The 13,830-nt window shown below is 37.9% G+C and overlaps 1 protein-coding gene across 1 annotated transcript in view; it reads right to left on the bottom strand.

Moving 5' to 3' along the window:
• LOC124775184 overlaps positions 1 to 13,830 on the bottom strand; it is a 120,112-nt gene that overhangs the window by 8,352 nt on the left and 97,930 nt on the right. Inside the window, exons 26-28 of the mRNA XM_047250023.1 lie at positions 8,230 to 8,392; positions 6,941 to 7,073; positions 959 to 1,070 (exon numbers count right to left, since the gene is read on the bottom strand). Of these exons, the coding sequence (XP_047105979.1) occupies positions 959 to 1,070; positions 6,941 to 7,073; positions 8,230 to 8,392 (408 nt within the window). The remainder of the gene's footprint in view (positions 1 to 958; positions 1,071 to 6,940; positions 7,074 to 8,229; positions 8,393 to 13,830) is intronic.

The following is a 13,830-nucleotide window of genomic DNA, read 5'->3' on the forward strand; positions in this document are numbered from 1 at the left end:
CGACTGTATCACAATTAGGCATAAGAATAATACGAATATAAACATGACATGATATGTATATTCTTCCGCGTTTGCTGTAGTCTCACTCAAGTTTCGTAGTTTATTAGGTAGACAGGATTTAAATGAGATACCAGCAAACACGAAAGAATACATGGCAAAATGTTTATATTCGTATTATTCTTATGGTGAAGAGAATACTACATGTGATTCACAATTCACAAAAGTTTCTTTTAGCAATCATGTCTTCTCACAGGTAGGAAAAAATTCAGAACGTAGAGTTGGCCATATTGACACACATCCCAAACAGTCTTGCCAGTCGGATTTTCGTAGTACATTGAAATGCTGCTACATTCGAAGATGAACAATATGGAATTTGTATTTACTTCGTTGGATAATGAATGAAAATGCAGTGGTCGAAACTCGGGCCGGAGAAAAAAGCTCGTCTTCCACTTTTTTTTGTTTTTTTTGGTTTTTTTTTTAGTTTATTTTGGCGCCAGTATTTGTCTTCGTGCCTGCAAAGCATGCCTGTATAGCGCTACATATATTCCACAGCAGAAGTTAGTTGTGGCGGCACCTACCAAAATTTTTCGGAACTTCCGCTTACTTTGCACTCGATTCTAAGCCGCAGGCGGTTTTTTGGATTACAAAAACCGGAAAAAAAGAGCGGCTTAGATTCGAGTAAATACGGTATACCTAATACAGCTGATGTCAAGGAATTCGCAGTCACCTAATTAATTTTAAAATATTTTGTACAGCTGTGGATTGTCAACAGCTGTCTGTTCTTTCAGAGATATATGTATGTAAACAGTAAAAACACTCTCAGTTTTTTAGTGTTTACGTGATACTGTTTGCTTAAACTATATAAAGTTTTTCAGTGTCAAGTCACTGTTAATGTCACTTTTGCTGATAATGTAACAAGAAGTTCACAATTACTTTAAAATTAAAAAATACATCTTACCCTGCTTATGTCAGTCTCATTCTGCCACTTGGGTCGGTTAACATAGTCTTTGTTGGAAGGAATAGGAACACGGGCTCTTGCTACCCATCCTTTATCACCAGGTCGCAAAGGCCTGAAAACAAATACATTTTATTTATTTTTATTTTACTGGTAGAGTTCAATGTAATGACAGCTTGGACAGGAAGCAGATATAACACATTTATTTCTGTGAAGGGTCAAAGTGCCCAGTTGTGAACACTGGTAAACAAGTTCAGCACCATTCTTTACGATGTTCTCTATAACATAAGGCTAAACATATCAATTGCATTGCATAATACACACAAAATAATCCTCCATCTTTTAGATCAGAATTCAGTTCTTTATTTGCTTACAACGGTCTGGGGAAGATACACATCCTGCTCAGCTGTTCCCCAGGAGTTGTTGACATGTATAACCGCACCACTTGGGTTTTCCTACAATGCTATTGACGCCTGTATATGTCTTGAGCCAACGATCTCGCACTGTTGCGGGCAAGTTACTTCCGTATCTCAGTTAAAAAAAAAAAAAAGGGTCACATATTTATCACACAGCATATGAGCCTATTTGCATGCTATCATTTGCAAAAAATCTTATTTTGATTTCTTGAATAGTTTATGAAATATGACAATTGTTATGATGACGTAATATATGATTCGTAGGGGCAGTAATGGGCATGTCACATGCAACTGTCTGTCAGTTGTAAAAATTAATAACCTGAGAATGAAACGAGGTATTGTTCTCCTCTCAATTTTAAACAAAACTCCGATATTGTATCTACATTTCATACACTACAAAGTATGAACTACAAATCAACCACACACAAATTTTACGCAACGCATTTTTACCTCTGCAAACTCTTTAAAATGTAGGGCAATGTTTATCGTTACTTGATGCAGTGCAGTAACTATGACATATAACAAAAAGAAATTCAATCCTTTATCAAGTGAAGATATAACAGTATAAGATGTGCAAAAATCAGTTTGTTTTGGTGAATAGTTGTCTTAAAATTGGATGATAAGTACTTTATAGCAGCCAAATGCCATTCCTCAGCACACTAGTATCGGAAATTGGTTAGCAGGAGAGGACAACAAAGCTGCACTCAGTGCAGAATGCAAAGAGTATGTCTGTAGCAACAGGTGCTGTCACATATAAAAAGACACCACTAAATTATACTTTCTCATGATGCCTGACAAGACAAATTAAGGTTTGAAACGAAGTATTAGCTTTGATTGGATAAGGATGGGATAATCAATATGCCATACAAAACTATCTGATCATTTGATGTGATTTTGAGAAATTGCAGGAAAATTAAATCAGGATGGCCAGATTAGGATTTGAGCCCTGCCCTTCCCCGATATGAGTCAAGTGTATTTCGGACTGTGCCATATCACCTGTGGTCACAATCTGTTTAGTGCTATCACTCCAAAGCAGAAAAATTACATTATCTAAAGATATTTTGAATTGCTACCTGCAACTGACAAAGGGGAAAACATTATAAAAGTACTTGTGAGTTTTCAGATCCATTTGCTGAAAAACAAACTTCTGATGGTTGGTTGGTTGGTTGGGGAAGGAGACCAGACAGCGAGGTCATCAGTCTATTCGAATTAGGGAAGGACGGGGAAGGAAGTCGGCCGTGCCCCTTGAAAGGAACCATCCCGACATTTGCCTGGAGCGATTTAGGGAAATCACGGAAAACCTAAATCAGGATGGCCGGTCGCGGGATTAAACCGTCGTCCTCCTGAATGCGAGTCCAGTGTCTTACCACTGCGCCACTTCGCTCGGTCAAACTTCTGATCATACAAGACAGTTCATAAAGGAAACTTAAAAAGATAGCCAATGATAATGTTACAGTGATGCACAATTCACCTACATTACTCTTAAATCTGTTTTAGAATGTTTCTTCTTTTCCTTGGTTTTTCCTATGAACACTCAAAGCTGTCACCTAAAGGTTCAATATATGGCTGTTGTTACCTATTTCAAAATTGCTTTTAATTGTCTTTTTTGCGAACTAGCACGGCCTATATCTTAGGTAACAGTTTCATTGCTAGACTAAGGTAACAGATTATTTTCTTTCATACACACAATTATGGAAAATACAGGATGACATTAAGTGTGTATAAGAGGACAAATAGCCACTCACAAAATAAGAGAGAGATTGAGTAACAGGAGACAGGTAAATAAGAAAGGTGAAAAATTGCTCAACTTTCTAATAGCATGTACATTGGACAAAAACACAAGTGTTCTGCGATCAGGCCCACCCAACCTATGCATTATCTTTGTCCACCTCCATACTACTACTACTACTTCTTCCAGCACTCTGCCCCATGAGTAATATCCCTGTGGAAGACACAGGTGCAAGCCCTGTCCCATACATCTGTTCACCACCTTCTGTTCTAGTCCTGTCACAGGCATTAATTATTCCTTAAAGGCAGAGCCATCTGCAAAGACATCCATTTTATCTGTCAACTACACTGCAAATCCTGCACAGCATTTAACATGGATATGGCCAGGAACAAATGGGAAAACTGGATGGTATCCATCCAGCTGTAAGACCAAGGAAGAAATGGGAGGATGAACTGCTGAAGGACCTACAGCAGCTGGGTGCCCATGAGAACTGGATCCAAAGTCCACAAGATAGCCATCCATGTAGGAACACATTAAGGTTGGTGCATGGTCTTCATTGCCCATAATCAGCCATGTGTGTGTATGAATGAATGAATGGAGACTGCCAAACTATGGCTGAAGGTCAAGTAGACCAACTAACAGCAGAGCAAGCTAATCATCATCATATCATTACTTCAAAACTTCTGTAATTTGGATCCTCCCTACCAATATTAGCTCTTCTTCTGAATTTAACAAATGATGAGCATACTTATAATATATTTTATTTCCATAATCCCCCTGGTCTCAATTTACACCAGTCTCTGCCCACCTCCCCCTCTGGCCTCACCTCTCTTGTTCCCATCCCAAAATTCCCTCCACACTACCATTAACAATCTGTTTCCCAATGGGAGAATTTCATCGCATCCCTCTTTCAATTATTCCTCCATTCCTCATCCCCTCTCCCTCCCTCCCTCTCCTCCCTATTCTTGATTGTATAAATCATTCACAAGTATGTTTCTTTTCCTTTTCATCCCTTCTATGATCTCTGGACTTAAGCCAGTTCAATGTTTAACCATGTTTTGTCTCTGACCTCCTACTTCCTTCGATGCATTTTCTTTACCTCTGGCTTCCTTCCTTCTCACAGCAGGTGAACAGGTGAGTCCTCTTCACGTAATGTCTGTGAGACCTGCCCCCACCCCCAACCCCATTACCAACTTGCCCAGCCAATCCCTCTTTCCTTACTGGAGAAGGAAGTACACATTCTGAAACCTCCAAATTTCTCAAATTGGGATCCACAGCCCATATAAAATCACCGAGCTTATTTTCCATTTATTTGTCTATTATTATTGGATACAAGTCTGCACATCTCATCAAATTTGCTGATTTTGACCTTCATGACCATGTAGCAATGATTTGCTGTTTTACCAGATTCCTAATATTCACAGTACACTCGTGAAATGGTCATATGGGAAAATCTCCACTTCATCACTACCTCGGAGATGCTGTGTCCCATGTCTTGTGTGCAGACTATAACAGCACATTCAAAATCACTTGAATATTGATAACCTGCCACTGTAGCAGCAGTAACCGATCTAACAACTGTGACAGACACTTGTCCTACCCAGGTGTTGCTGACTGCAGTGCTCTACACTGCTTGTTTACGTATCTCTGTATTTGAATATGCATGCCTATACTAGTTTCTTTGGTGCTTCAGCATATTTCCATGTGGCTTTAATTTCTACATACCTCAAATGCTTTTATATACTTCATCTGATGTTATTTCAGGAATGTCATTATCAACTATCTGTGTTTGCAATTTACATCTCATACTGCAGAAACATTTCTTAATCCATAAAGGCTAGTTTGTTATCTACCATGACACCGGCCATCTTCACTCTTGAAATGTGGTGTCTATCTACCCTAAACAAGTTCCTGTTTTGTCTCATTGTATCTAATTTCCATTGCAATTTCTCACATCACCTCTAAAAAAATAACTGAATTTATTTACTTAACCTGCATATTCTATCACATTTCTATTAACATTTGCTAAGTAATGGCATTTCATGGTAGGTCCATGCATAGCTTTTTATTTCAATTTTTAATAATGTTTTGACGGAATATATGCAAAAGTAAAGTGACTTAAAAATGATAATACAACAAAGCAATCTTGACACATATAGTCCTTGTTTATACAGCATTCAGGCGAACATGAAAAACAAGTTAACATTGTCCTTTCTTAAGGACTAGAGGTAGCTGTTATTAAGATAGTCATTACAAATATTTTATCATACAACCACTTCTAAGCTACAATATTTATAATGAAAGTTAATGAACTTCTTTAACATTATGTTACACAGATGCTATGGCTTTTTTAAAGGCTGCAACTGCACTTTCCTTAGAGCTGTAACCTTGTGTAAAAATTTAACATTTGCTGATAAATCAGGACTGCCCAGTTTTGTCTGTAGCAATGATTACCAATAGATACCATGAAAATGCCAAATACATCAGCTGTCATAGCCTATGGAAACAGCACATGGCACATCTGAAACTTGCAGTGATACAAGTTGAGTCATTTGATGTGTCCTGTTCTTTAAGATTATGGCAACTAATATACTTGGCAAATTCTTGGCGTCACTTGAAAATAGCCTCTACAGCATAATGTAGCAATACAGTTTTTGACAAAAGCTTACAGCCACATTGGAGGCAGATGAGTTAACTCATTTTGCTCTGCTGCTTCCCAAGCACTGGTGACATGTTTAAAAATGGCCTCTGTTTTTTTCTCAAGTCCCGTCCTGCCAGCCTCTCACTGCTGCAGACAAGTTACTTCCATATCTCGATTAATAAAAAAGTTACGAGTGTTTCTCACAAGACAGATGTGCCTCTTCACATGAAATCATTTGCAAAAAAACCTCACTCTTGAACTATTTATGAAATACGACAATTCCCAATGTGCAGGAACAAAATTGGGCATGCTGCACACACAATCACATGCTGCATATAAAAACCAATAACTTCAGAATGAAATGAGATGATATTCTAGTAAAATTTCAATATCTTATCTACATTTCATACATAGTACATACAAGCTAAAAATCAACAGTACTTAAAGTTTACGGAGCGAGGTGGCGCAGTGGTTAGCACACTGGTCTCGCATTCGGGAGGACGACGGTTCAATCTCCGGCCATCCTGATTTAGGTTTTCCGTGATTTCCCTAAATCGTTTCGGGCAAATGCCGGGATGGTTCCTTTGAAAGGGCACAGCCAATTTCCTTCCCAATCCTTCCCTAACCCGAGCTTGCGCTCCGTCTCTAATGACCTCATTGACGACGGGACGTTAAACACTACGCACCACCACCACCGCTTAAAGTTTACGCAACATGTTTTTACCTCTGCAAACATTTTAAAATTCTGTGCAATGCTTTACTTAATTTGATGCAGCACAGTAACTACGATGAATAATGAAAAGGAATTCAATCCTTTATTATGTGAAGATATCAGACTGTAAGATGTGCAAATGTGAAGTTTTTTCACCAAGTAGTTTTCTTAAAATCAGCTGAAAGCATTCATAGTGGCCAGAATGCTGTCTCTTAGCATGGTAGCAGCATTATGCAAGCAGTACAGCAACAGTACAGAATGCAGAGAGAATGTCTGTAGCAGTCAAAGGGGTTAACGTAAGTATTTTTGGAATTTCATTCGTTAATACACTTTAAGAATATGAAAATTACACAATAATACACAGAGCAAAATGGCATGTGGACAATCTAATATCAGCACGAGACAAATACGATCCTACATTCTTACACAGTTTATATTTTATGAAATGAATCAAATGTGACAAATCCTACACAATTACATAACATACTTTTCTTCAGTTTCTCCAACTGCCAATGCTTTGGTAATGTCCTGTTTTCTTGAATGTTCTTCTTCAACTGAAATACGCTGTCTCTTGGGTTGTTGTTCACTGTCTCTCTGCATCCGTTCTTCCTTTGACATAGCTGTGAAGACAATTTAATTGAACGACTGATTTAAAATTAAAGTACATTTGTCAAGAGAAATACTTATTAGGAGGAACTGTATTCAAAATACAAGCGACAATTTATGCCTTTAACACACTACCAACTACAAATGACTGCATTATAACTGAAGTTTAGATTTTATACTTGCAGTGTAACTGATCAAGTAAACTTCTTGCATACAACTACACATATAATGAGACATAAAATCACTGGCAGAACAGCATTTACAATTAATTAATGGCATTTCTTTTTCACATTTTTGGCTGTTTTTCACAAGCTATCTTCTGTCTACAAAATCCAACAGATCTTAGTACTTCCTTTAATTTTAATTGTGTAAATTATCTCTTAAGCAAACTAAAAGTCTGCATGGCCCTCCTGTGTTCATTTAAAGTAACCATGTCCATCGGCAGCTCCCCTACAGAAGAAAATCTGAGTTTATAAAACCTAACCAGCTTTCTTCTCCTACTTCACTATCACCTAGGTAATATCAGGTGCCACCCAATATCTTACCAATTCAAGCAAAATTTGGTAATAATAAATCCCTGCCTCCCCTTCTACCCGGAACTCTTGTTTCTCTAAAACTGCTTCCTTTTCAATAAATTTCAGCGTATCAGCTATATTGTTATTTATACAGTCACTAACACAGTACTGCCCATAATCCTCATGAAACATTTTAATATTTCTTATTACTTACACAGTACATGCAAATGGACAAGTGGATATAAAATTTCCACACAGTGCTTCTATTGGATGAGTTTGTGGTGTTTACCTAAATAAGATTTATTTGGAACTGTGCTTGATATTATAATTGCAATATGGGTTCCAATGAAGTAGTCATGGTTGGACTTAATAATTTCAATCAGGAACTATTATTGCTTTATTTTGTGGACTAATGGACAATTTAATCTGTTATTACAAACACAGAAACTTTATTATACAAAACCTCTTAACGTGATAAAGAAGGGAGAAGAGGCTATATACAACAGCACATATCCAACTCTTGTGCACAAAGTCGATCGTTTTACTGTACCATCTGTGTAGTTTGTAATGTGACAGCAAAGTCAATTTAAAGTACAGTAGAATTCACACACAAAAAGTTTATCTATGATACTGGTTTACAGTATGCAATTGTTACCTCTGAAATCTGTTGACACGTTGAAAATGGGACGTGCCCATTCATTGATCAACTTTCCTGCTCGTTCTTTGTTCTCCTTTGTTTCTTTTGGGTGCTTATACAAATACATAACTGCCTTCCCAATTCCAGACTGTTTGAGCATGTCTTGGCTGATCTGTGGGAACTGTAATGAAAGAAATTGAAGAAGTTTACACATGTTCATTATAAGAAACTTTAGCTATAGAATACTGTGAAAGTAATAGCTACACCAACATATTTACGAGCAGAAAACTATGAGAACATTTCTACACATCATCTGTGTCAGTGTAAAAGTCACCGACTCATACATTAAATAAACCAAAAAAGCCATTTGTCATTCCATAAACAAAAAATGAAAATTACAGCCCAAAGAATCAATATATTTTGGCTTATTGCATTGCCTGGATATATGCCATAACAAAGCCACCAATATCTTAATTAAAAAAAAAAAAAAAATAAATAAAAATAAAAAATGCACAAAATGGTGACAGAAGTTTTTTAAATATTAATCAGTGTCCTTCCTAAATCAAAAATTCAAAAGCATTGAGTATTTTTATTAAAAAAAAGAAAGTCAGATTAAGACAGGAATGTAGGAGTATTTGTATGTTTTTCAAGCTAATATGAACTAGTAACAATCTGACACAATATTGCACAACAGTACTCCAAATCTGGGCATAAGATGATGTTTAATTCCATTTTTACATACTTATGGTTTCAACAATTTTCCAAACTGCAAGTTTTCAATTGTTGATTGGACAATACTTATACGCCTGTTCAATGGCTTGAATATGTGACATCTGCTCTTATCATGGGCTATACACAAGTTACAATGGCTGAGGAAAAGAAAGCCACTTTGTCAATGCTAGCAGAATGTCAGTTCCAAGACAAAATCCAATTCTGTAATATACAGTGCCTTTGGGAAACTCTTTGTGATGTTTGTATTTTTCTATTCTATGAGGAACAATGTAATTTGCAACAGTTGTGTGTGGTACAGTGAAGACACAAATATATTAGTGTGGGTTTACATGTCATCAACGTTAGAGTCGACTATATGTCACACTTGATTAACAGGGCTGTATGATGTCAGCATCTTGTCAGCAGCTAGTAATACTGGGGTTATGTCCATTGGACTTAGCATTTCAATAACAAACTGCATGTTATTGATTAAGGAAAGGGAAAATCAGCAAAAATCAAGCAACGTAAAATCCAGGGTGGAATGTAACAATACAGGGTGATTCAAAAAGAATACCACAACTTTAGGAATTTAAAACTCTGCAACGACAAAAGGCAGAGCTAAGCACTATCTGTCAGCGAATTAAGGGAGCTATACAGTTTCATTTAGTTGTACATTTGTTCGCTTGAGGCGCTGTTGACTAGGCTAAAAACCAAACTACCCGAGGCAGCCCGTGACAGAGCACTTCATCACTGGCCTCCAAGAAGCCCTGATCTTACCCCCTGCAATTTTTTTTTATGGGGATATGTTAAGGATATGGTGTTTCGGCCACCTCTCCCAGCCACCATTGATGATTTGAAACGAGAAATAACAGCAGCTATCCAAACTGTTACGCCTGATATGCTACAGAGAGTGTGGAACGAGTTGGAGTATCGGGTTGATATTGCTCGTGTGTCTGGAGGGGGCCATATTGAACATCTCTGAACTTGTTTTTGAGTGAAAAAAAAAAAAAAAAAAAAAAAACTTTTTAAATACTCTTTGTAATGATGTATAACAGAAGGTTATAGTATGTTTCTTTCATTAAATACACATTTTTAAAGTTGTGGTATTCTTTTTGAATCACCCTGTATTATAAAAAGGAATGTTGCTGCTCACCATGTAGCGGAGATGCTGAGCCACAGATAGGCATAATGTTGGCTGTCTGTGACTCAGCATCCCCGCTGAATGGTGAGCAGCAACTTTCCTTTTCATAACATTGTTGAAAATCAGCAAAATTAGACATAATTAGTCAAACAGCATTTTCTACACAGAAACTTAAGAATACCACATTAAACATATGACAGACACTAGGAAACTTGCAACAGGTCATAGCACTTTTGAAAATTTTTCTAGTATGCTGAAGAGATTGTGATTATTTTAACAACAACACACGGGAGGATGCAGTCAACACACAGGAGAATGCACTTACAGGTCCATGGCCCTTACTCAACATATTTCTCTATGATAAAGAATATGTTTACGCAGGGCTATAAATGTTGGCATCAGTACTGCCTAGGTAGTGGTGGTTAGTTTTAACGTCCCGTCAACAACGAGGTCATTAGAGACGGAGCGCAAGCTCGGGTTAGGGAAGGACTGGGAAGGAAATCGGCTGTGCCCTTTCAAAGGAACCATCCCGGCATTTGCCTGAAACAATTTAGGGAAATCACGGAAAACCTAAATCAGGATGGCTGGAGACGGGATTGAACCGTCGTCCTCCCGAATGCGATACTGCCTAGGAGCATCAATATCAGTGAAAGCTTAAAATGACTTTTCTTGGAGATTAAGTACAACTAAAGATATAAACAGGGGGCTTATATAATGGATGCCTGTCACACAATAAATCAGCGGAGGGTATAAATGGCAGGAACATCAACTGGCAGTCTGGAGTCATAAAGATGGACTGTGTCTGACTGAACAATTTGACACCAACTGCTAATTTCCCCTGATAGTGTCATGCAATGTGTTGTGTTTGGTTGAAATATATGCATTGCAGTGAAGTAAATTGGGTGGGGGATTATAGGTAAGACAAAGTAGTAGATTTGATGCAGTGCTAGTAGTCTGTAGCAAATATACACGGTGGTATAAGGGGCACTTTTGATTTAAGTAGAAGCTATAAGACACGAAGTTGGATTAGGAGATGAATACTTTATGATTGGAACAACAGGGGTTTAGATCTCAATTACAAGAAACACGGGGTTAGTAGCAATATAGGAGGTGGAACAATGCAACAGTGAAGTAATGAGGTTAGTATATTAAGAGTTTACTGCTGATAAATCTTTATTTTTCATTCTCCAGCAGTATAGGGTGGCTCCAAGAACTCATATGAACAGAAATAATCCAATGCACAAACCAGAATGTAAGATTAAATCAAAACGAGAAAATTTTAGTTCAAGTATAAGCAACACAGAAAAATCACAGAACTGCTGACAATGACCCCTATGGGCAGTACATCCCTGTCATCCTGAACTCCTCATGATTTGGCCTCAGATTGACATCAGGAAAGTGAGAACCATCTGCAAATGAGCTGGTCATGCTTTGTTGAGAGTAAGAATCCAACAACTCTGTAGCGATGGAGTGCTGTTCCAGAAGCATCTCTGGCTATTGTTGATACTATTGGTGATTGAAACAAGGCCAACAAAATAACATACAGGCAAGCCTGCACAGAAAAATGATTGCTCTGCAACCACCAGAAGAAAAAAATTCAAGGAACTAACAAGGAAGAGACATGCTACATGGACAAGATTGGGTGCATCTTAGGCTGTTAGAAATCTGCCATCAGAGACCATCAGCAAGGCAGCACTGTCAGTGCTGTTACAGATGTTAAACTTGATAGTAGCACCTACAAGGCTCTCCATAGAAGAAATTATTTGAACTGCTGAAGTGATGCCCCAACTGGTCACACAAAATGAAGCTTAAAAGGAAAGATAAAAACAGAATCCAACAAGCAAAACCTCCTAGACATAATATCTATCAAGAAGACAGAGCTGCCATAGAAGTCCTTAGAAGGAGTAAAGTCACTATGGTTCCCTAGTAGTTGAAGGGAATGCCACTGCTGTAATGGATACTATACGATAAGGATAAAAAGTGACTGATTTTTCGAGTGATCCTATTTACAATGAACTTATGAGTGATCTGATGCTGAAAATGATTAAGGATGTGAGTCTTAATCCAAAAATCTAGAACTGATCATGACACAGTCAAAGAACTCATCACTGATTTCTCAGAAACACCAAGAACTTATCGAGTATCTAACAGCTGTAAAAGGAAGCTATTAATGTGAGGAAATCACCTACTCACAGTGTGTTAACTGTAAATTGTCCAACTGCCAGAGGAGGCAGTGGTGAGCAGTGGAAGCAAGCCTGGCCCCTTCGTAAATCGCCACAGGGCAAGGAACTGTGCAGGGTGAACAAGCCCTGCCTGCCTCCCACAGTGCAGGCACCTTATCACACTTCCAATAAAGCAAAAGTCACTCACGGAGGTAAAAACTGCGTAAGTGTAGTTAGTACTCGAAACCAAAATTATCTTATGTATTGAATGTTTAATAAATGTCCTGGAACAATTATGTACACTTATCACAAGGAAAGGAAACAGTAAGAAATAGAGTGAATTACAACATAGTAGATAACAATGGCTACCTCGCACAATACTGTCACATAGGTAATGCCAGCAGTAGTCAAAAACAAATGACTACCAGCTAAAGCTCTTTGACTTCTACCAATTTGGGACTTGGGAGCTGATCGGCCAATTTACCATTAAACACTGTAAAATCTGGCAAAGCATCTGGCCAGTAGACTACGGCCCCTTGTGGCAACTGTATGTGAAAATTAAAAATCACTTTATTCAAATTATACATGGGCAGCACACATAGCAAACTGATATATTAATCAGCTTCAGCAAACCGTCTCTCTTCACCAATGAACCAACAGACGACTATCAGTATCATTCAGGAACGAATACCACCTGTAACCTCGTGCAGTTATGTTTACTGTCAACTTATACCTGGTAAGGTAAATATTATGAACAAACAAATGGAGTGGCAATGTCATTTCCTTCTTCTGACAGTAGCAAACGTCTTGACGGAAACATCTGAGCAAACTGCCTTAATCTCTGTACATTTCTGTCCATGCCATCAGTTGTGATATGTAGATGAAACACTCATCATTTGGTCGCATGGAGAAGCAGAGCTGCACAATTTCACCAGCATATTAACAGCCTGCATAAGAACATGCACTTCCTACTAAAATAAGAAAGTAAAGGTGTGACTCCATTCCTCAATGTGAAGGTCTACACAATTTGTAGTGTTTTGAGAATTTCCGCACAAATTCTAGAAATCACTCGGACTTCCACCATCTCAAACACACAATATTTTAGATGTGAGTGGGAGAAAGGAACCCTATCTACTATGCGTCACCTGTCTGTATGTGCAGGTCCAAAGTTTATCGTGAGAAGACTGTACACATGGCAGTCGAACGGCACCGACAGGTACTTGTCGGTCGATACATGGAAGTCGTAGTGAAAGAGCAAGGAAGAACTACGGAACTTCTGGGTTATTCTGTGTTAATCGTAATGGAGACCTTTGTTATAAATAACATGAACATTTGAGATTCTGAATTATGAAAAAACTCTTATCTTGGAATTGCTGGAGGTAACACATATTTCTCGATTTGTTTGTAAAAGAGTTATGGTTGTTAAGCCAACTCTTTTCTAAAATGTACATAAATCTGTTTCTAATGTGAGACAATACAAGTGACTTATGAAGCTCAAATATACCGATAGTTGTTGAAAAGTATTCTTCAAGGACCTAATGATTTCGCAAGTAGAGAGAGGGAGAGTCTTTAAGGTTCCTATAACTAGCATCATTCTTCGTAGAA

The sequence above is a fragment of the Schistocerca piceifrons genome, chromosome 2, assembly GCF_021461385.2.
Source record: "Schistocerca piceifrons isolate TAMUIC-IGC-003096 chromosome 2, iqSchPice1.1, whole genome shotgun sequence".
NCBI classification, from domain to species: domain Eukaryota; kingdom Metazoa; phylum Arthropoda; class Insecta; order Orthoptera; family Acrididae; genus Schistocerca; species Schistocerca piceifrons.